The following is a 24139-nucleotide window of genomic DNA, read 5'->3' on the forward strand; positions in this document are numbered from 1 at the left end:
AAATTTTTAACAGGGGACAGGGGGGGGGGGTCCCTCAAACCGGGGGGGGGAACGGGGGGGAACAGCTTTCGGGGGGGGGGGGTAGGAGGAAGACCGAGACAAACCTCACAACTCGTCACCAAGGCAATGGGGGGCTGGCCAGCTGTGGGGAGGCACCGGCGGGAGCTTGGACCCAGCAGCAAGCTAACTAACAGCTGATTCCACGAGGAATCGGGCTCTCTCCTCCCTCCTGTCTGGGTTCAGGGTGCGGATGAACCAGATTTGGGGCTGTCAGGGCCCCAGCAGCAAGGTCTGGGTCAGTGCTACTGGCCAGTCGTCTGGTTGTTCCAGTCGTTCAGTCATAACGGTCACTTACGCTTTTATATGTGTATAGATTACATTTCTCTTATACTGTATTTTTTTAACCATTTAAATAACAGACATGTTAGAAATTTTAGAGTGTATAAAGTATGAAGAGAAGTAAATAGACTTGTGTTCTCATCACTTTAGAAGAGCCCCCCGGATGTACCTCCACAATCACAATTCCCTACCTCTCCATCTGTCTGACTCTGTGCTAATCTGCCCTTATGTCTGTCTGTCCATCTGTGTGTATGCATTTTTATAGCTTTACCCAGCTGTGTAAGGCCAAGGTGATTTGCTACTGTGAGTGGAAGGCTCCCAGGAGAAGATGAGCTGACCAGAGACTGGCCATAGTGTGGCTTCAGCTACCCTGAGACTTCCCAAGTGCCTCCTCTGGAGAAGTCACTGAGTAGGCTTAGAGCGAGTCTCTGGGAATAGAGGACTCCCATCGACAGGTGTCTGGCAGGACTGCCGTTTGGGGCAGGTACTGGGTGTCTGGCAGAAGGGACAGGAGGCTGCTTTGTGTTTTCTGTCTAATCTCATCATGATTGACCTCAGAGGATTCAGGCAGCAGGGCAAGGAGGGGTGAGCACAAACTTCATCAGCATGTGGCAAAGACAAGCTGGGTACAGATGAGGATCGGGAACAGGCTCACGTGGGCATTCTGGGCTCAAGTTACAAAGGGTACAATTGCAATGGGGGTTTGGGGGTGACATTCCTCAACACATGTGAGTCTTGAGTCTCCTCGCTTTTATCTGGATTTGTTCCCCTGGGCAGTGGGGTCAGTCATCATTCTAGAATTTCCCTTCATCATCATCCAGAGGATTTGGTCTCCTCTATCGTCCTTTATCTTGTCTCTAATAGCATCTTCTTTCTGGGTTCACTCCTTTGCTAGAGTAGAGCACATCCTTAATATCCTCTTGAGGAGGAGCACATGGGAAGTAAATTTTTTGAGACCTTAAGTATCTGAAAATACCTTTATTCTGCCCTTACACCTAGTTGATAATTAGGCTGACAACAGAATTTGGAAATTTTTCCCTTTAGAAATTGAAGGCATTGCTTCATTTTTTTCTTGCTTTCAGTATTGTTGTTGAGAAGTCCAAAAGCATTTTCATTCCTGATCCTTTCTATATGTAAAACTTGTCCCACGGCCCCTTTGAATGTGTGTATCTTCTTTTGCTCTCCAGTGTCCTGAAGTTTCACAGTCCTTTGGTGGGGATGTGTTTTCAAGCTATCACACTTGAAAGTCACAATTCCATTTCAAGCTGGAAATTCATGTCCTTCAGAATTGGGAAACTATCTTGAATGGTTTTGTTACAGAGTCCCTTCTCTCTTATTTCTCTCTGTTCCATTATTCTGTAACTCCTAATGTTCAGAATAATGGTTGTTGGACCTCATGGATTGGTCCCCCGATTTTCTGAGTTTTTCATTTTAGCTGTGTGGTCCCCCCCCCCCCGCCCCGCCCCAGTGATTTTGTTTACCTTTGTGAATATCTCTTGATATATGTTGAATGAAATGGCACTATTCAGGGACCTGCTGTATAGAAATGCTACTGATTTTTGTATATTAATTTTGCATAATTTAACTTTACTGAACTTACTGATTTTTATCTGGTAGTTTTTTGGAGTCTTTAGGACTATATCTATACATATCTATATCTATCTATATCTATCTATATATATGGCTATATATAATCATGTCATATGCAAATAGAGACAGTTTTACTTCTTCCTTTCCAATTCTGATGTCTGATTCTTCCTGATTGCTCTGGCTAGGACTTCCAGTACTGTGTGGAATAGGAGTAGTGGGAGTGGCACTTTTGTCTTGTTCCTGATTTTAGAGGAAAAGCTTTCAACTTTCACTATTGACTATGACATTAGCTGTGGGCTTATCCTATATTTATTCGGTTGAGGAAAGTTCCTTCTATACTTGTTAAGTGTTTTTATCATGAACAAATGTTGGATTTTGTCAAATGCTTTTTCTGCATCTATAGAGATGATCACATACCTTTTTCTCTCATTTTATGAATGTGATGTATCACATGGATTGACTTGCGTGTTTTCAACCATCCTTTAACCCCAGGGATAAATCTCACTTAATCATGGAGAATTATCCTTTTAATGTGCTGCTGAATTCCATTCGTTAGTATTTTACTGAGACTTTTTGCATCTATATCCAGCAAGGATATTAGCTTGTAGTTTTTTCTTTTCTGGTAGGGTCCCTTTCTGGATTTGGTATCAGGGTAATTCCAGCCTCATACAATGTGTTTGGGAGTGTTCCCTTTGATTTTTTTTTTTTGAAGAGTTTGAGAAGGATTGGCATTAATTCTTCTTTAAGTGTTGGGTAAAATTCATCAATAAAGCCATTTGGGCCTGAGTTTTTATTGTTGGGAGATTTTGTTTTCTAAGTTACTGATTCAATCTCCTTACTAGTTATTGGACTGCTCAGATTTTCTATTTCTTCCTGCTTAAATCTTGGTAGGTTGTATATTCCTAAGAATATTTTCCATTTCATCTGGGTTTTGCTTGTGTCCCATAGTCCTGTAGGCTTTCGTCACTCTTTTTCATTCAATTTGTTGTTGCCGTTATTCCTCTATGGATCGTTTCAAATGTCCTGCCATCTAAGTCATTGATTCTTTTTCTGCGTGGTTCTGTTTTTGATGCTGCCTATTGGATTCTTTAGTTGTATTTTTCAGCTCTAATATTTCATGTATTCTTTTTTCATGCTATTTCTTTGTTGAATGTCCCATTTTGTTGATGCATTGTTTCCCTAATTTTGTTCAGTTGCCCATGTGTTCTTGTAGTCCATTAAACTTCCTTCAGAAGGTTATGCTGAATGCCTGGTTGGACAGTTCCTAGATCTCCTTTCCTTTAGGTTTATTGGGGCTTTATTGACTTCCTTTGTTTACCTGTTTTGTAATCCTTGGTTCCTTCTATTGATATCTGAGCATTTGAGTAAGTAGTTTCCTCTCCCAGAACTTCCAGGTACCCTTTGGCAGAGACACTTCATCCCCAGCAGCTCAGTGTGGCTTCTGGCTGTGTCCGCTGGCAATGTCCTTGGGCAGGTGGGGCTTGCTAAGTGTCCATTTTTGGGTAAGGCCACCACCTGAACTCTAAGGTTAGGGTGGAGGGTTTCTGCTCACTGGCTGAAAACCACGAGATAGGACTACTGACTTGGTTCCAAGCAAGGCTGTAGGATGAGTTTTCTGCAGTTGCCTGGGTTCTCTGGTCAGGATTACTAGACAGAACTGGGTACTATGCTCAGCAGGAGATGGGGCTATGACTTAGCTTTCCCGCCCTCACAGGGCAGCAGGACAGGCCTCATGCCCCGCACAGCTCATTGTTTGGGGACTTGAATCAGACAGGACTGCATTGAATTCCCTGGCCAGTCAGGGCCACAAGGTTTGCTCTGCAGATGGAAAAAGCCACGGGCTTTGCTTTCTGTTCAAGTGCCTGTGTGAGCAGAGCAGTTAGATGGGCTATGCAGCTTCCCATGGGCTCTGACTAGGTTCCCTGGTAGGGTAGCTGAAGGCTGTACTCAGCAGTGAGCAGGGCTACAAAGCAGTTTCCTTGCCAAGGGGGAGCGGGAGAACCAGCTCCAAAGGTGGCAAGGCTATTTGAGGTCTTGACTCAAGCTGACCTGTTCCCCGAGTTCCCTGGCTTTGCTCTGCGATCAGCTCTGCTGGTTCTCTGCTCAAGCATTGCCCAGCTATGCAGCTTCTACGTGTTCCCAATGAGGCCTTCTGGTTGAGGAGCTGGGAGCTACATTCAGCTGTGAGCAAGCCTGTGACTCAGCTCCGGGCCGGGTGGGGCAGACCAGGCTCTAGAGCTGGCAAAGCTCTTTGTTTGAAGACCTGGATCAGGCAGACCTGCATCCCACTGACTCCCTGGCCAGACTGCCGCTGCCTTGGCCGTACAGATGAGCAAAGCAGCTGCAGTGGTTGGGACTGCTCCTTGGGCACTGCAGGTAGGAGCTCGGTCTGCCAAGATCTGAGTGCTGGTTAGTACCAGCCCCTCCTCCCTTCTCCATCACGATTAGATTCCCAGTGCCCAAGCCCCACAGGTGCCCCTGCAATTCCTATGGGGCACGGCCAGAGTAGGGCCCCATGAAGTGACCTCAATTCCGGGGAGGCTAGATGTTGGCCCTGGGCTCTTTTCCCGCTGGAAGATCGTAGGCTCAGAGGCAACCTCTTGGTTTGGTCCTGCACGGGCCTGGGGGAGGGACAACGTAGCCAGCGGGAAGCCGCTCCGCTTATCCTGCGAATGTGACGTTTTGGTCTCTGTGGTGCAGGGGAGGCTTTAGCCCACCCCCGTTTTCTAGAATTCTCGCAGTGGTGTCTTGTCCGGTTTGACAAGAAGAGTTCATTCTTTTTGCGAGGGGAGCAAAGTCAAAAGGGACCTATGTCACCATCTTGGTGACCCCACTCTCCTGTGATCTCTCTACTAATATTATTGATCAAGGCTCTACCTTTATGACCCCACTTAACGTTACCTCCAAGAAGGCCCTATCTCACATACAGTCACATTGGGGGCAAGGGCTTCAATATATGAACTTGGGGGGGGGGGCACATTCAGTCCCTAACCAAGGAGTTTACTGATGCTGTGTAGTGGTCATCGGGGTTGTTTCTTGAGAAGCTTATATAGGACGGTATTTTGGGGTCTTTTCTCTAGCTCGGGTTAGATTCTCCTGAAGAGCCTTTCAATTTCTGGCCTGTAGGGAAAAGGTCTAGCCTCCAGCATTCTGAAAACGGATTTGGGGAGGAGGATTCAAGTGTCAGGACTAGTTAGTATGCATGGGCTCACTTCATCATCCTGTTTTATTACCCTGACCTTCAACTTTGTCTAGCGTTCTCTCATCCCAAGGTCTGTGTGACTCTCTTCAGAGTAAACTGCAGACTATGGCTGGGGTGGGAACAGAGCGTCTGCTCCGTGGAGGAAATCGCATGGGGACCTAATTGCTGTCAAACAACTGCCATCAGTCTCCCTTGTTTTGGCGGCTACCCTTGCTCTCCAATGTGTGATGGTGTCAGTTTCAGGGGCTTTGAAGTTCCGTGGTATAAATCAGCGGTCGCCAACTGCTGGTCCGTGAGGTCAAAAGGTTGGCGACCGCTGGTATAAATTGTATTGGCTCCAACCTTCTCCACTGCCCAGTAACGGCTGAGTTACTACTGTCCACCTGCTGTACAGCTTCCAAATCTTATCCCTTTTGTCTTTTCTTTTGTTCTTCCTGTTCTTGTAGATTTGTGGTGTATGTTTCTTTTAAAATCCTCCTTAGTCTTGTGTGAGCTTAGGGTGGGAGCAAAACTAGAGAAATATTCAGTCCTCTTATTTTAACCTAGCTTCCCTTCTTTTCTACGACAGTACATTAGTTTCAGTTCTCTAAGTAGGTTGATTACTTACCGCTGGTTTTCTTTCCACATTGTCCCTATTCTCAAGTTCTTTATTTGGATGTATCTCTTGGCAGTATTTTTTCATCAAGTAGTTTTTCAAGTTGTGCCAAGAAGTGGCATAAGGAAGGTGGGGTGGAGGGCAGACAGTATCTGCTAGGCAAATGTAGCTTCAAAAAACCCCATGCCTTTTCCCAATCCAATTGCTAGCCCCAAACCCGTTCTTTTAGAAATTCTAGAGCCACCATTGCCCATAGGTACTAGAATCCTTGAAGCTTTGTGAGTTTTCAAACGTCAACGTGTTGCCTTTATACTCAGCTCTTCACTCACTAGCTGTGGTCTTGGTTAATTTACTTACCTGTTTTGAACCCTGGCTTCTCATTTGTAAAATGGAGGCTGTAATTCCTGCCTCAGAGAATAGTTGTGAGGTCAAGACTAGGCCTAACTGCTCAACAGATATTATTTCCCTTTCTTCCTCTTTCCCCCATTTCCTTCCTTCCCTTTTCTTCAGGTAGATGTAAATGATCCTTTGCCTGCTGCCCCAACACCCCAAACACGCAGTGATCCAAGACCCTAGTTCTTGCAAAGCCAGACAGAGGCAGAAGCAAGCCTCAAACCCAGGCAGCTGGCCACTAGGCCTGCTTTTTCTTGAGGGGTCCAAGTGCTGAGCCCTCCCCCCATCCCCCACCATGTCCTGGTTGGGACAGTAACTACTGTCACCTTCCTGGCGCTCCCATTTGCTAATCTTCCGGACAATATGAGCCCTGTGCAAGCGGATAACTTTCTCTGCAGGCTTTATCTGGCAAGGGAATCTGTCTTGAAGCACTAATGTCTATCAGGGGAGAAACCGTAAGGTACCGTCACCTCTAACCTCAATAAAAGCATGTTACGCTCCAGTACCTTTCAGTGAACCGGCAGCTTGACATTTTGTTTGATGGGACTTGTTCACGATCAAACGTGCTGCTGCCTTAATGGAAAAGGCCAAGCTGCCAGACAGGTTTCTCCTGGACGCAAGTTACGAACGCAGGACTGAAAGACTTGGCGGTAGAAGGAAAGGGACACGGAGATAGCCTGCCGTGGCTGCGTGACTGCTTGTAGACAAAAACTTAAAGCAAATCTTATGAGTCAGTAATGTGTGCAGCCCTCATGCTTAATCATTCTAGCTGTTGTGAAAATAAGAATATGAAAGAATATAAGATATGAAAACCCTCCTTAAGTAAGCTGTGGCAGCTGCAGACAGTGGAACAGTGGGTAGTTATTAAAAAGGCCGAAGTAGAGCCATGTGCTCTGCCGTGAGATGTTGCCATTATTTTGTGAAGTAAAGGTTACAGAGCAACACATGCAGTGTATTCTTTTAAGTAAAACTGATTGTGTGTGTGTGTGTGTGGGGGGGGGGGGGTGGCGGGTGAGATGGATGGATGTTCATCGCAGTGCTTAGCACGGTTGCCTGTGATGGTGAGACTTCAGGTTATCTTGTGCTTTTCTGTTTTACTTCAAATTTTTTCCACAATGAGCATATGTAATTTTTAGAAAAAGCTGTTTTCATTTAAATAGAAAGAGCAGACTGCTTTGCATTCTCTCCTGATGAAGCCACTCACGCCCACTACCTGCCACTATAAACCCTGAGACAGGACCTTCCTCGCAGGCTGGTGGTTGAGGGTGAAATCACAGGAGCTGTTGGGTCCTCTTCAACGTAAGCTGACTGAAACCTTTTCTCCCTAAGAAAGGAAATGTGAGGTAGCGGAGTGAGCCAGTCTGAGTCACTGGCTCAGGTTTGACTCCTAAACCCATTTAGCAGCCGAGATGGGGTTGCCCACTGGGCCGCTCCAGGGGCACGAGGCATGTGAGTGTGCTGAGCTAGACATTTTATAACTGGTTCCGACTGGAACGGGGCAGCGTGGTGGCCCTGTCTGACTTTGGGCCGGTGTCCTTGCTTGTTAATTGGGGGAGAACAGTGCTCACTCTAGGGCTGCAGTGGGGATCACATAAGTAAAGGACACCAGGGATCTGGTGCAGGGGCAGCGCACAGTGGGCCTGAGGAGGTGGTAGTTTCTCCCCTGAAGGAGGAGTGGGCTGGGTACACAAGGAGAGTGTTCGAGGCCTGTGAAGACAGAGGTAGGAGACAACGCTGCAAACTTGGATGCGGATGGTTTGCTACTTTTGCAGGCATGTATTTGATTGTTTGTTTCCTTAAAAAGCCTGTAAACCTAGTTTTTGGAGCTTCTTCACAGAATAAAACACGAACGGATTGCTGGCATACAGAACTCTAACCCACAGAGATGTGGCCCCACCCCTCTGCCCAGCCCTCAGGACTCCTTACGGGGACACAGCTGCCAGCACACAGGGGAGACCAGCAGCCACACTGACATCGGACAACTTGCTGGGGAGCCCCCAGAACTGTAGGGATATTTAAACATGCTTTTTGCTGTTGGGAGTCTCAGCTGGTCTCTCATCCTTCACAGTATGGTTTTGTCAATTTGCAAGCCTAGAGTTCTGTGAATGAAACAGAAGGACCGACAGGAGGAAGAAATGGCCTCAGAGACCAGATACTATTCTCTGACACTGGCAAAAAGTCAGATTTTACTGCCAATAGAGAACTTTGTTAAAATGAGCCAGAGTCTGCCCCGTTAGATGTTAGTAACAGCTGGGACTTCTGGTGTTTTACACTCCACAGGCCCTGCTCTCAGAACCTTACACGCATGAGCTCATTCAGGTCTCTGCATGAGGGAAGTACTCGTATGGCTTCCATTTTAGAGAGAGGAACTGTGCCGAGAGCCAGGGATTTACTGGCTCCAGGGCACACATCTGTCAGAAGCTACTGCATCAGAGTAACAATTGTTTCTATAGCAAATGGCATGGTTCATGCAGCCTCTCAAATGTGAACATATCTGACCCTCACATTTACCCTGAGAGATGGGTGTGCATCTCACGTGGGAAACAGGAAGCTGCTGCTCAAGGTGAGGGACCTGCCCACGAACCCCGAGTTAACAGAGGAGCCCAGGTTTGCAGAGCCTAGATCACGAGGTCTTTCATAAACTCGGGGGTCTGAGTTCTTCATGAATAAATGTTTTTCAATTTAATGATAGTCTCACAAAAAATCTTTGGAAATGAAAATTTGCAATTTTTAGAGAACAGGCTTTGTTTTTTGTTAATCCTCACACAAGGATATTTTCCACTGATGTTTAGAGAGTGGAAGGGAGGGGGGAGAGACAGCCGAGAGAGAAACATCGATGTGAAAGAGACATCGGTATGTTGCCTCCTGCATGCACCCAGACTGAGGCTGGGGATCAAGCCTACAACTGAGGTACGTGACCTTGACTGCAATGGAACCCACGACCCCTCAGTCTGCAGGCCAACACTGTCTTCTGAGTCAAACTGGCCAGGGCCATCTCAGTATTCTTTTGAGCCTGTGGAAATTTTTTCCTTTAAAGGGGGTTCATTCTTTCCCACATTTGAGAAACTGAGCTTTATTCTTTCACTGGGTGATGTGGATCTTTTTTTTTTTTAATCTCATTTTCTATTCAAATAGATTTCAGTCTGTTCTTAATTTTTTTTTTTTTTAACTCTCCAGGTGATATCACAAGAAGCTGAACTAAGCAGAGCTATTTGGTTTGAGGTGGTTGCTCAGCTGTTCGATACAGATCAGGAACCCAAGGTGCAGCTTTCAAAGTTTAATACAGAGGCCGCAGGGTCCTGCCTAAGGGATCTCTCTTATGAGGCGGCTGCTCTACTGAGGAGCACCCATTTCTGGGAGAGCCAGGCCGGCCAGGCCACCGGAGTGCCAAGTGCCACGAATGCCAGGAGAGGTCCTTGGCAGTCAGCGGAGAAGCTGGTTCTAGTGACAGAACGCTGCAGGGACTGCACCCCCGGGAAGCTTGAGAAGCTCCGCATCTTTGCTCAAGGCTAGGAGACTCACTCCTAGGCCGGCTGGGGATGAGCCTGGTAGGTACTCCTGAGCCCTGAGATGAAAATCCAGATGAAACAATGACTTATCCATTAGAAACAGGCAATTTTGTCTTAAAAACTTGCTCTAAACTGTAATTTTACAATGAACCTTACATGTGAAAGTCCTTTTACAACTTCACAAAGGACCTGCTTGCACCTCACAGTTTGATACATGTAGGTGAAGAGGACAGATGAGAAACTGGAGGTGCAGAGACTTCGGTGGAGGCAAGCCTGGGCCGGCACGCTCTTCCTTCTAGCTCGTCATGTGTGCTAACAGCCATCACAGTATATGCTTTGTTAGCTTAACAGTTTTATTTTTAAAGGAAACACACACATAATTGAGAAGCAGCTAAGTACCCTAAACTACGCTCATGGAAAGCCTCTGGCTCCACCGAGCCCACGGGAAGGCAGTGCCATTTGCCTTGTGGCAGTTGAATGAGACGGCAGACGGCACCCAGGGGGCAGTGAACAGTGTCACAGGCTGGAAACAACCCTGCAAATTCATGGCAAATGCCACCGCATTTACAGGGAGAGGATCAGCGGTTCTCAACCTGTGGGTCGCGACCCCTTTGGCGGTCGAACGACCCTTTCACAGGGGTCGCCTAAGACCATCCTGCATATCAGGTATTTACATTACGATTCATAACAGTAGCAACATTACAGTTATGAAGTAGCAACGAAAATAATTTTATGGTTGGGTCACAACATGAGGAACTGTATTTAAAGGGCCAGAAGGTTGAGAACCACTGCCTTATATGATCCTTCTCTGTTTGTCGGTTTTATTTTTTGTACCTTTGAGAAGAATCAATCCCATTTAATAAACCTTGTGAAACGCCACAGCAGCCGAGGGGCATAGGGTTCAGCCATGCTCTCAGGAACTGACCCTCTCCAGGCGGAGTCTCCTTAGATAACCTGGGACTTACGAGACAGTTCAACAAGGTGGAGCTGGGAGAAGCCAGTCTTTTTCCTATCTTTAGATTTGGGCCTGTTCCGCATTACCGTTTTTAGTTTTGCTTTCATATGAGTTGAACTCTTATCTTTATCCATTTAAAGCAAACCAAAATTCATCTTAAAGAATTAAAATGCAGGGAACAGCTCCTGTGGGAGGGCACCTTCACTTAGGGCCACACCACCTAAGACACACGCATGCCCGACTCCGCCTGCTCAGGAGAGACAGGAGGAGAAGCCAATCGTTTCTCTGGGCGGAGGTGCTGCCCACACTGGCCTGCAGTTGTAAAGAGAGTAGGAAGTAGAGACAAAAAAACTGTGAAATTGACATTCGTAATGGCCCACCGTAAAATGAAAAGGGCTGGTTTCAAGCTTGAAACATAACATATGTCAACTCCTCTCTCCATCACACAGTTACTGCAAACATCACAGAAACCAGAATGACTTGCAATAAAAGGAAAGCTCATTTTTGTGTGCTGGAATGCTTCTATGTTTAAGTCCAGAGTTCAAAATCGGTCAGTTTTCATGTGTTCAACCTGCCTTTTTGTCCCTATACCATATAAATAAGTTTCTCCTAACTTTGCTCCTACCCACCATCTAGTTTTATTTCATGAAGTATGGTACCCAAATGAGTTGACTAATTTGCTTTTGTCAGTCGGAGTAAGTCACTTGCTGGCCACATGCAGAATTTAGAAACTGGGTACATGACTTAGCCTTGAAAACTGGAGTGACTTCTTGAACACACAGGTCGGGGCACAGGAGCGCCGAGCGCCAGAGGCTCCATGCTTGGTCACCAGACGCCCGGTCGTGCCCTGAGAGCAGTTTCCAGTCTCCGCAGCTGCAGGATGAGGGTGAAGCTTCTCGCCAAGGGGACAGGGTAGGTCCATTTGCTTTGCTCAGCCTCTCCGTTGAATATTCAGGACACCTGGAATCTCCACTTCCTGCCAGAAACACTGCATCAGGTGGACTATTGAAGCTAATATTTTAGTGTCTTCACCATGTATGGGCCTTGTAACCGGTAGCCAATCTTTCTGTAATAATTCCTGGTGCCAACCCCTGTGAAGAAGCAAAACTATAAAAGTAAGAATCTCTAATATGCATAACCATAGCAACCCTCAAAAGCCACCAAACACTCCCTCCTAGCCACTCTCCCCTCTCCCACTCACAGACCACACTGTGTTTCAGACTGAATCTTACTTTAATAAGTTTGGACCATTTCTATTATTTTGAATTCAAGGTGCTGTCTTTCAGAGGCTGCATATGTGAGATGGCTTCACTCCAATGAAGCCCAACAGCAGTATGCTTTCTAGGAAGCTGAGAGACAAGAGGTGCGGGAAAACGGGGTTTCCACAGAGCGCCAGGAGCGAAGGTATGCTGCGCTTTACTCCCAGGGCCTACTCACTCCTCGCGGGCGACAACTTCAGCAAAATATCATCAGTCACATTAAATTAATGCAACTTAATTTCCTTAGTCTTATAGTTTTGTTTTTATTAATTGGTTTATTTTGATACATGATCAGTATAAGCACCTGGAGTTTATACCAGTTTTATGTTTGCAAACATTGAAGGAACATTAGCTAATTTAAGTCAATCCAAAGTACAACACAATCAAGAAGCTGAGCGCATAGGAAGATAAAGATGGCTTATGTAATAGTCTCTTAGAGGGTGGTTAAGAGAATGGGCTTTTGATCTGTTAGAGAAGGCCTGGACCTGTCATTTTATCGTCTGTAACGATGTTCCTATGTGTTAAGGATGCTGAGTATTCAATGAGGTAGTCCATGAAATGTGATTAGTCTAGAGCTTGGAAAAGGCCAATTCCTCAGAAACATTGGCTGTTATTGTTATTATTTTAAAGCTTTTCATGATCTAGTATCTGATTATATTTCCATCTTCTGCAACTACTCTCTCCTTAAACACTATGCTCCAGGCTGGAGTGAATTTTTAATTTTTCTAAGTTCCTGTGAGTGTCTGCCTCTTTCTTCATGTTGTTCCCTCTGGCAAATTAACTGAACCTCAGGAGGGAGTTGTGGGAACCTACAATTTATAGCCCTTTGGTTAGAAGCACAGGTAACAACCTAGACTCGTGACTGGAATCTGAAGTGGGAGCAGTCTTGTGGGACTGAGCCCTTCAGCTGTGAGATCTGACATCATCTCCAGGGAGACAGTGTCGGAATTGAGCTAAATTGTAGGACGCCCCGGTGGTGTTGCAGAACTGCCTGATGTGTGGAAACCTATACGTCACGGGTCGGCAGTGTGGTCGTATTCAGAGCACTTCGTGTGACGTTAATGACAACCAGAGTTTTCCTTACAGTGCTTTGCCCTCCACAATGGACCGTGATGGCTGGCCTGCCTCTTCCGCAGGGTAAGCTCCATGTATCTTGTTCATCACTTTGTACTGCTAGTGATCAGTATTGTGCATGAAATCAAGTTAACTGTTAGTTCTCTCAAGTCTGGCCTAATTCTTTGGCCTAAACGTTTGCTATTTAGGAATAGGATTTCCTACCCCCTTCAAAAATTTTCAGGTACTAAACGGAACTGATGCAATGGGGCTAACAGAACCCTATCTTGTGATAACAGGTCACTGGAGAATTACCCTTTTAATCCAAGGATTGCTGTTACTCATAACCTTGTACAATATCACCTTGTCTTTGCATTCTAATCATTACTCTGTTCAACACTGTGGCCTGGGCTAGAGCAAGGAGAAGACATGAAGACTAATGTGTCAGGCAGTACAACTCAGACCACTGAATACAGGAAGACTTCTCAAAACCCTCAGAGGGGTATGGACACTTTATCAGATCCTCTATCCATCAGCATATCCTATGACCCAGCATTTAATACTGTCAAGTGAAAAGAATTCTTACATCCAACAAATGACATGTTATTCATAATATTCCCAAAATCTATCAATAGAATAAATTGTGGTATTTTTTAAAAAATGGAATATTGTGCAGCAATGAAAAACGTACAGCTATCTGCAACAACATGGGTATCATACCTTGTTTTGCATGAAAGAAACCAGATATAAAAGATTCTATTGCCCTGGCCAGTTTGGCTCAGTGGATAGAGGGTTGGCCTAAGGGTTTGATTCCCAGGTTAAATCCTTGCCCTGGCCAGGGTGCATACAATCGATGTATCTCTCTGTCTCCCCCTCCTCCCTGCCTTCCACTCTCTCTAAAAATCAATGGAAAAAATAACCTTGGGTGAGCATTAAAAAAAAAAAAAGATTCCATCAGATAAAGACAAAACTAATTTTATGGTGACAGAAATTAGAATATTGGTTACATTTGGAAGATAATATGGACTGAGAGTTCTCAAAATGTATCTTGATCTGAATTAGTAGTTACATGGGAACATACACATGCACAAAGTGGTACACTTAAAATGTATTTTATTGCATGTATGTTATATCTCAATTTAAAAAACTCACATCCATTTAATAGAGGTTTCAATATGTTTTAAAAGCTCTATTTTGCCCAAAGAATTCTGTGAAAGAAGGCAGGAGGAGCAGGAAGAGAGTCAGATGGTTGAGAAATCACTGTCAGAATGATCGCTCTATCACACAGATGCCCCTGGAGTCATTCAATGCAGCGCTTTCCACTTCTAGAGTCCTACCTGCTAGAAACGATTCTTCCACTTCCCCTTCTCCCACTTGAAAATCCACATTCAAACTGAACTAGGCTCTGTGGCATAGCAGCATTCAATAGAGAACAGGAACATCAATGTTAAAACCCGACTTTTCCTCATCTTCAGTTACAGGTAGATACTATTAGCATGGGCAGGTGAACTAAGGATTTTGATCAAAGGAGAGACAGAACTGACTTATATTTGAAAGAGATCGGTCTGATTGCTGTTTTGAGAACAGAATGAAAGAAAGCTCCAAGAGGTCAGGGAGTTTGATCTGTTCTAGTCACTGCAGAACTGCTAGTACCAGGAGCAATACCTGGCACATATTTAAAAACTCCAATATTTTTTTTCAATGAATAAGTGATCAAGGGCAGAAACAGGGAGACTGGTTAAACTACTGGGATAATCTAGGAAGATATGGAAGTGGCTCAGAGCAAAGTCATGGTAGTGAAAAGTAGGCGGAGTCTGGAAACATTTTAAGGCAGAGTCAAAAGAAAATAATTTGTTGATGTATATGGTGTGATAAAGAGAGGGGTCCAAAATGACCCAAAGGTTTTTGGCCTGAGTGACGGAAGGGTTTGGAGACAAGAGAACTTGCCACTTATGAGACTGGAAAGACAGTGAGGAGGAGGGATGTAGGAGGACATCGGGAGCTCGGTGCTGGCCATGCTGCTGAAGAAATGGCTGTTAGATATTCAAATGGAGATGCTGAGCAATATGTGACTTTGGAAGCCTTTTTTGGTCTTAAAAAGAGAGATGGAGAAAGATGGTCTCTCTTCATGGCTGTTGTGTTGGGAAGTAATTTCTGCTGGGGCAGGTGTCTTGCAAGGGGACCTGCCTGAGGATGAAGATGTGGGGAGGATGGCAGAGTAGGCAGATGAAGACAACCTGGTCTCTTATTGCTACTGCTGAAACCATGAATTCGCCCAACCCTGAAGCTACTCTAACGATGAAGTTATGAAATAATGTTTTCCATTTGGGTTAAGCCATTTTTGGGGGTAATTTTTTGTACTGTGGTAAAACAGATAACATTTACCATTTTAACCATTTTCAAGTGTATAGTGGTATTAAGTACATTTACATTGCTGTGCAGCCCTCACCACCGTCCATCTCCAGAACTCTTCATCTTGTAAAACAAACTCCATACCCCAATCCTTCTTCCCCGTCCGTCTCTGGCAACCACCACTCAACTTTCTGTCCCTATGAATTTGGTTACTGTAGGAACTTCTTGTAAGTGGGATCATACGTATTTGTCCTTTTGTGACTGGCTTATTTCACTATATCTTCAAGGTTCCTCCACGCTGACTTTAAGCCATTTGGGTTTTCTATTACTTACTGGAAATATTACAACTGGCACGTCAGCTTGAGGGCACAACTGATAAACACATGAGGTCACGTCACCATTTAAAATCAGAATTCAGCCCTGGCTGGGGTTGCAAATGGTTAGAGTGGCGGCCAGCGCACCAAAGGGTCGTGGCTTGATTTGATTCCAAGTCAAGGGCCTGTACCTGGGATACAGGTTTGATCCCTGGCTCCGGTCGGGACACATATGGGAAACAACCAATCGATGTATCTCTCTTCCCTTCTGTTCTCTTTAAGGATCAATGGAAAAATATCATTGGGTGAGGATTAAAAAATAAATCAGAATTCAGAGGGGGTAAATCAGACTATGCTACTCTATTTAAAACTGCTAAGGGCGAGTCCCAAGATAAAGCTCAAATTCCTCGGCCTGATATACAGCCTTTCATGCCCAGTCTGGTTTGCCCTTCAGCTTTAGTTCCTGCCACAAATGACCTTTCCCTATCCAAAAAGAAGCTGGGATTCATAACCCTGTCTCGATGCTAGCTGGTCTATCGTGTTGGTATTCATGCGGTGCTTTATTTCACTTTGGGGAGCACCTGCATACTGTCTACCTCCCCTCCTAGAATGTAAGTTCTTTGAAGTCAATGATGTCCATCATTAGGACTTAGCACAGTGTCTAGCATGTAATCAACACGCAGTAAATGCTTGCAGACTTACTGTCCAGGCATTCCATGTTTTATTGTGCTTCGTTTTACTGTGCTTCACTTTAAATGAACTTCACAGAGACTGTGTTTTCATCAACACTGAGGCAAAGTCCTCCACCAGCAAAAAGATTATAACTTGCTGAAGGCAGATGAATTAACACCATTAAAATGTCCATACTACCCAAAGCAATCTATAGATTCAATGCAAACCCTATAAGAGACTAATGAATTTTTTCACAGAACTAGAACAAATAGCCCTAAAATTTATATGGAACCACAAAAGACCCCAAATAGCCAAAATACTCTTGAGAAAGAAGAACAAGTTGGATGTATCATGTTACCTGATATCAAACTATACTACAGGCTACATTAAGCAAAGCAGCAAGGTACTGGCATAAAAACAAACACACAGATCAATGGAACAGAATAGAGAGCCAAGAAATCAACCTAAACCTATATGCTCACTTAATTTATGACAAAGTAGGCAAGAATATACCAGTATAAAGGGGGTAAAGATAATCTCTTAAATAGTGTTAGGAAAACTGGAGACACATGCAAAAGCATGAAACTGGACCACTTTCTTTTACCACATGCAAGAATAAACTCAAAATGGATTTAAGACTTAAATCTAAGACCCGGAATCACAGAAGAAAACAGGCAGTAAACAATCTCACATCGCTCTTAGTAACATACATATTTTTAGCTATATATTTCCTTGGGCAAGGGAAACAAAAGAAAAAACAAACAAATGTTTGATACTGAACTATAGAGCTTTTGCACAGCAAAGAAAATCGTCAACAACAATAAAAGACAACCCACTGAATGGGAGAAGATAGTCACCAATGATACATATGATGAGTTAATATTCAAATATTTAAGGAACTCATACAACTTAACACCAAAAAAAACAATCTGATTAAAAAATGAGCAGAGAAACTCAAAATTGATATTTCTCTCAAGAGGACATACAAATGGCCAAAAGACATATTAAAAGATGTTCAAAATCACTAATCATCAGGGAAATGCAAATTAAAACCACACTAAGGTATATCACCCGACACCTGTCAGAACAGCTATCAATAAATCAACAAGTGTTGGATAGGACATAGAGAAAAGGGAATCCTTGTGCACTGTTAGAACTATAAAATGGTGCAACCACTATGGAAAACAGTATGGAGATGCCCCCCAAAATTAAAAATAGAACTACCATATGACCTAGAAATTCTACTTCTGGGTATTTATCTAAAGAAATCCAAAACACTTATTTGAAAAGATATGCTCTCATATGTTCATTGCAGCATTATTTACAATAGCCAAGATATGGAAGCAACCTAAGTGCTCATTAATAGATGATGTTGAAGATGTGGTACATATGTACAACAAACTATTACTCAGCTATAAAAAATAAAACCTTCCCATTTGTGACAACATGGCAAATACCATCTGATTTCATTTTTATGTGAAATCTCAAAAACTAAATGAACAAACAAAACAGAAATAAACTCATAGAGAACAAACTGATGATTGCCAGATAGGAGACGGTTTGAGTGAAAAAGCATGAAAGGATTAAAAAATATAAATTGCCAGTTATACAAATAGTCAAGGGAATGTAAAGTACAGCAGAGGGAACATGTCAATAATATTGTAATAACTCTGTATGCTGTCAGATGGCTACTAGACTTACCGGGGTGATCACTTTGTAAATTATATAAATGTCTAATTACTATTGTACACTTAATACTAATATGATATTGTATGTCAACTGTACTTTAAAAAATTTTTCAAAACCCTAAAGATTCCATCAAAAAACTACTAGATTTAATAAATGAATTTGGCAACATAGCAGGATACAAAATTAATACCCAGAAATCTATGGCTTTTTTATACACCAATAATTAACAGAAAGAGAAACTAAAAAAACAATCCCATTTACCATTAAAACAAAAAAAATAAGATACCTAGAAATAAACTTAACTAAGGAGGTAAAAGACCTGTACTTGGAAAACTATAGGATGTTGAAAAAAGAGGTAGAAGAAGACATAAAGAGAAGAATATTCTGTGTTCATGGATTGGTAGAATCAACATCATTAAAATGTCCATACTACCCAAAGCAATCTATAGATTCAATGCAATCCCCATTAAAATACCAATGGCATATGACAGACCTAGAACAAACTCCCCCCAAATTTATATGGAATAAAAAGGGACCCCGAATAGCGACAGCAATCCTGAGAAAGAAGAACAAAGTTGGCTGGATCACAATACCAGGTATCAAGCTATATTACAAAGCCACTGTTCTCAGAACTGCCTGGTACTGGCACAAGAACATACATATAGACCAATGGAATAGAATAGAGAATCCTGAAATCGGCCCAAACCACTATGCTCAATATTTGACAAAGGAGGCAAGACCATACAATGGAGTCAAGATAGCCTCTTCAATAAATGGTGTTGGGAAAATTGGACAGATACATGCAAAAAAATGAAAATAGACCACCAACTTACACCATACACAAAAATAAACTCAAAATGGAGAAAAGACTTAAATGTAAGACGGGAAACCATAAAAATCTTAGAAGAATCCATAGGCAGCAAAATATCAGACATCTTGTAGCAATATGTTTACCAATACAGCTTCTAGGGCAATGGAAACTGAGAAAGTAAACAAATGGGACTACATTAAAATAAAAAGCTTCTGCACAGCAAAAGAAACCAACAACAAAACAAGAGAACGCACTGCATGGGAGAACATATTTGCCAATGTTACATCCAATAAGGGTTTAACCTCCAAAATTTATAGGGAACTCCTACAACTTAACAAAAGGAAGATAATCCAATAAAAAATGGGCAAAGGACCTAAATAGACACTTCAAAAGTGGACATACAGAAAGCCAAGAGACATATGAAAAAATGCTCAATGTCACTAATAATCTGAGAGATGCAAATCAAAATGACAATGAGGTACCATCTCACACCTGTCAGAATGGCTATTATAAACAAACTAGAGGCCTGATGCACGAAATTTGTGCAAGGGGCTTGGCCCCTGAAGCTGCAGCGGCTTGCCTCGGCCCTCCCAGCCCCGGCTTTGTCCGGAAGGTCATCTGGAAGGACATCCGGTCATTCTGCTGTCTGGTCTAATTAGCATATTACACTTTTATTATTATAGATGACAAGTGCTGGCGAGGATGTGGAGAAAAAGGAACCCTCGTGCACTGCTGGTGGGAATGCAGACTGGTGCAGCCACTGTGGAAAACCGTGTGGAATTTTATCAAAAAATTAAAAATGGAACTCCCATTTGACCCACTTCTAGGACTATATCCCAAGAAATCAGAAACACCAATCAGAAAGGATCTATGCACCCCTATGTTCATAGCAGCACAATTTACAATAGCTAAGATTTGGAAACAGCCTAAGTGCCGATCTGCAGATGGATTAAAAAACTGTGGTACATCTACACAATGGAATACTATGCTGCCATAAAAAAGGAATTCTTACCATTTGCAACAGAATGGATGGACCTGGATAGCATTATGCTAAGCGAAATAAGCCAGTCGGAGAAAGATAAATATCACATGATCTCACTCATTTGTGGAATATAATGAACATAAACAGATGAACAAAAATAGATCCAGAGACAGAGAAGCATCAAACAGACTGTTAAACCTCAGAGGGAAGGCAGGGGAGGGGAGGGGAGTGGTTAAGAGATCAACCAAAGGACTTGTATGCATGCATATAAGCATAACCAATGGACACAGACAGTAGGGGGGTGAGGGCATGTGCTGGGGAGTGGGAGCAGCCAGGGAGAGGTCAATGGGGGAAAAAGGAGACACATGTAATACTTTAAACAATAAAGAATTTAAATTAAAAAGAAAATACTTTACCATTGCCCCTTAAATAATTAGGTTTGACCTGCACAAACAGGTGTTGTTCAAGGGGTAACTGTAGTTTGGATCTGCAGTTGGGGATGGAGAGCTGACTTGGTTAGACAATGATTTTCGACTGTGCAGGTGGGTGGTCAGTACCCCCAACACCCGTGTTGTTCAAGGGTCAACAGTACTTCCCAAAACATGTCACAACCTACATCTGTCTACCACAAACAGCAGCAGCGGTGAGAGAGAAGCAGTTTCCCATGTCTTACATGGGACTAGACAGCTGCTAGATAACCAGAGTGCAGTGATCGAGAGAGCCCTGATTTCCCAGGCTTGCCGGTTAAAATATCTTTATTGGGGCATAACTAGGTAATGATTCCAACCGAGCATCCAGGTGCCCTGGGGTCTCTACTCCCACCTGTGCTTCCGCCTTTCACAGGCGGTGGGCCCAGAGCTAGCACCAACTTGAGAGGCACCAGGGCTTTTTGAAGGAAAGGCTTATTTTTGAGCTCTTATCCTTGTTCTTATCTTTTCAATAACATGCCGTAGCACTGTGATGGAAAGTCTATTTCTGGACCCTTTGGGAACCTTTAAACATTTTGGGGAAAGATGTCTGACCTCTAGCCAATCTGGACTCCAACCTCTTTTTTACTTAAAAATTCCTCATTTGTATTTCTTTGTGCCTCTTGCTTGAAAAAATAAAAAGACCCCCGCCCATTTCTACAATCTACAGAACAGGCTGGCAAAAGTATTAGTGTTGTTAGCCCCCTGAGAAAGGAACACACCAACACCTGGGCTGGATGGAGACCACATTCTGTCTCCTCTCCATGCTTTTCGGGCTCCTAGACAGCCCTGGTCACAGTAACTTTCCTTTTGTTAGCCAGCCAAGAAAAAGCAGTTATGTTTCACAGCTGACGTCAGCCAACCTCCCGGACTGACGTGGGCAGGCTGTCTCACAGGCCTCAGTGTAACGCTGCTCCTGCCCTTGAGGAGAGACGCAGTGGGTGTACAAGTAACCACGTTCTCCGCTTGATGGCCTGTGTGTGGTTCTGCTGGCCCCTGGGCGGGGTGGTGGGCAGGAGTTAAACCTGTGCAGCAGTCCTCAGGGGCTCTATCAGCAGAGGCAACAGTTGCTAGAGCACTGAGGACAGGAGGAGTGAGGCAGTCCAGTGCTTGCACTGTTTGATCCTCCAAGCTGCCTAACCCACAGCCAGAATTTGCCTGTATTGCGGGGGCCTCCTTCTCTTCTTGGAGACAGGATAAACGTTTTTATGTTCACCACTTTACCAGCTGGGATGATGATAAAATGAGTAAGGTGGAAAGAATACCTTGACATGTGCTTAGAGTGATATTCTGAGATTGGGCTTTAGTGACCAGTCTGTTTTTCCCTTCCTGGCCTCCACCTCTGCCCAGGACATACATCTCTTTTTGGGAGAAAAGAACAAACTTTTCTGGGTATGTATAAACTTTAGATATTAAGAATTAAGTTATTAAAAGGACAGGTGATAGTTCAGCTGCAGGTACCTTGGACAGAATGCAGCCCCTGGGCAGAGTGTTAAATTACAGGCTGTTGTCCACTCTGTGGGATGACAGGAGTAGAGAGAGTGTGAACCAGGGAAGAAAGCCTCCTTTCCATTTCCCAAGGCTGGTTGCCAGGAGCTGCTGGCCTCCCCCTGAACCTGAGACCAGGGGCTACCGCATTTCTCTAATCCTTATTCTGTACCAAATGCCTTTCAAGCCTCAAGCCCCAGCTGTGAAAACAAAAAACAACAACAAAAAGCACCTCTGCTTTGTGACTGCGCTCCGTCTCTTTGAAAGATGTACACCATCTAAATATTGAGGAAGAAAGGCAATCACAGAAAATGTACCTGCCAACTGTCTCTTAACAAGATTAATCAAAGATGAAAATGAAACAAACCTAGCTGTCTACTTAATTAAATTCTACTCTGGATTAGAAAACAAAGGGAGGAGCAGGCAAAAGGAGTAAACTAGTCAATGTGGTACCCAAACTGGCTGCAAAGCAACTCTGCTTCTTCACATTATTACAAGCCCTCTTTCTAAGGGGACAGATCCAACACCAGAGTAGAGGCTTTTAAAAGAGAAAAATGAAATGAATAAAACTAAAAAAACTAAAACCAAACTTGCTTGTGATTCTGACAACTTCATTTAAAAACAAACAAATGCAGCAACAACTGTATAGTTGTTTATACTAATGTATAAAGCTAAGAACCCATTGTGGCCCTCGAGTCAAAAAGTTTGCCCACCCCTGTTCTAAGGGGACAGATCCAACACCAGAGGAGAGGCTTTTAAAAGAGAAAAATCAGTCAGGAGCAGGAAATGAGCCTAAAACCAAACTTGCTTGTGATTCTGACAACTTCATTTAAAAACAAACTTGCTTGTGATTCTGACAACTTCATTTAAAAACAAACAACTGTATAGTTGTTTATACTAACGTATAAAGCTAGACGAAGAAGACACTTTTTGAGTATACACGTGCCAGGCATTGAAGTTTCAGAAAGAATCATAACTCAAGTTCACACAGCCAGTAAGTAGAACTGTAAGTCAGACACAGCCTGCCTGACACCTTGGCCCACAGTATTTCTAATGAGCTCTGGCACCTGTGTTATGGAATGGCTGCTCTGCGCCCCCAACTCGGTCCTTAAACATCAATTCTGCTCTAGTAACAGCACATCCCTTTCTTTTACAGAACAGAAAGGCCATCTGACTTGTCTTGATCACTTTACCTCCTCTACATGTGTCCAGTTTTTCTCCTTTGTTTATAGATCACTAAATGAAACAAACATAGTGACCTTATTTCCACTTCACTAACGGTTCAGTAAGAAATGGAAGAATAAGGCATATACAAGGGTCTGATAATATAGGTAGGCAATAAAAAACTTTGTAAACAGATATGGCTTACAAAGGTGAGAGCAACTGGGGAGGGGGATACTTTTCAATAACTTGATAAATTGTAGCTATCCTTTCAAAAATGAAGATAAATGCAATATAGGGTGTTTTTTTTTGGGGGGGGGGAGCAATAAAGATGGAATTAGATCTTAGAGGAAGAGCAGACAAGTCAGGAGTATTTAAGCTTACAGAAAAGAAAGTGCTGAAAGGAAATGAATACAAACTCAGAATTCAATGCACAGTGAAAACTTCCTTTAAGAATGAAGCAAATTAAGGGCATCTCATACAGTCAATACTGGAATAATGTGCTACCAGATTATTACTAAAATAAATTGTTTAGGCACAAAGAAAACAGTACTTGCAAATTGCCCGAATACCCATTGATAGTAAAATAGATGGAGTGAAAACGGATAGCAGTTTAGAAAACTACTCTGCAGACTTTATAGTTGAACATACATACTCCCTACAATCCAGCCATGCCACTCCTCTAGGTATATATTCCATAGAAATGTTTATGGGTCCCAAGATACATATACAAGAATATTCACTGGAAACTACTCAAATATCCAGCAAGAGTAAAACAGATCAATTATGAGATACCTGCATAATAGAATCCTACATATCAATAAAAATGAATGAGCACAGCTACAAACAATGTGGCTCAACCTCACAAGGTTGTAAAAAAGTAGAACGAAAAAAATACACTATAAATGATCCCAACAAAACTATATAGGTAAGGAGATCATAATTAGGTAGTGAAATATAAATAAAATCATGGACAGAAATAACAAAAACGTTAGGCTCCTGGGCGGAGCGGGGAGAAGGCACCATGATTGAGAAGAGTCAACAGGAGGGTACTTCTTGTGTGCTGGTTATGTTCTTGACCTTGTTTAACATTTGATGAACTTTAATGTCAACTTTTAAAAAATGAAAAAGAAGATTTATGTAATTTCAACTATGTGATTGCTCGTATAAATGGGGAAATAATTCTTCATGCATATGGAAATTCAAACAAAACTGGGCTTAGTGATTCCAACTCCACAAAAAGTATATAAAATTACTAATGTGTTTTAATAGAGGACAAAATAATAAAGGAAAATTAATCAAGTATTT

The 24139-nt window shown here is 43.1% G+C and overlaps 1 protein-coding gene across 3 annotated transcripts in view; it reads right to left on the bottom strand.

The window, feature by feature from the left end:
• Positions 1-24139, bottom strand: part of ELP3 (elongator acetyltransferase complex subunit 3) — a 143287-nt gene that overhangs the window by 40158 nt on the left and 78990 nt on the right. For 2 of the 3 annotated variants that reach the window (XM_006081939.3, XM_023755973.1), the window contains exon 15: positions 9232-11674. The exons of the other annotated variant lie outside the window; for it this stretch is intronic. In XM_006081939.3, coding sequence (XP_006082001.1) covers positions 11595-11674 — 80 coding nt within the window. In that variant the 3' untranslated portion in view covers positions 9232-11594. Of the gene's footprint in view, positions 1-9231; positions 11675-24139 lie in introns of those variants that run through there. 3 annotated transcript variants of the gene reach the window in all.

This window comes from Myotis lucifugus, unplaced genomic scaffold (assembly GCF_000147115.1).
Source record: "Myotis lucifugus unplaced genomic scaffold, Myoluc2.0 scaffold_1, whole genome shotgun sequence".
Classification (NCBI taxonomy): domain Eukaryota; kingdom Metazoa; phylum Chordata; class Mammalia; order Chiroptera; family Vespertilionidae; genus Myotis; species Myotis lucifugus.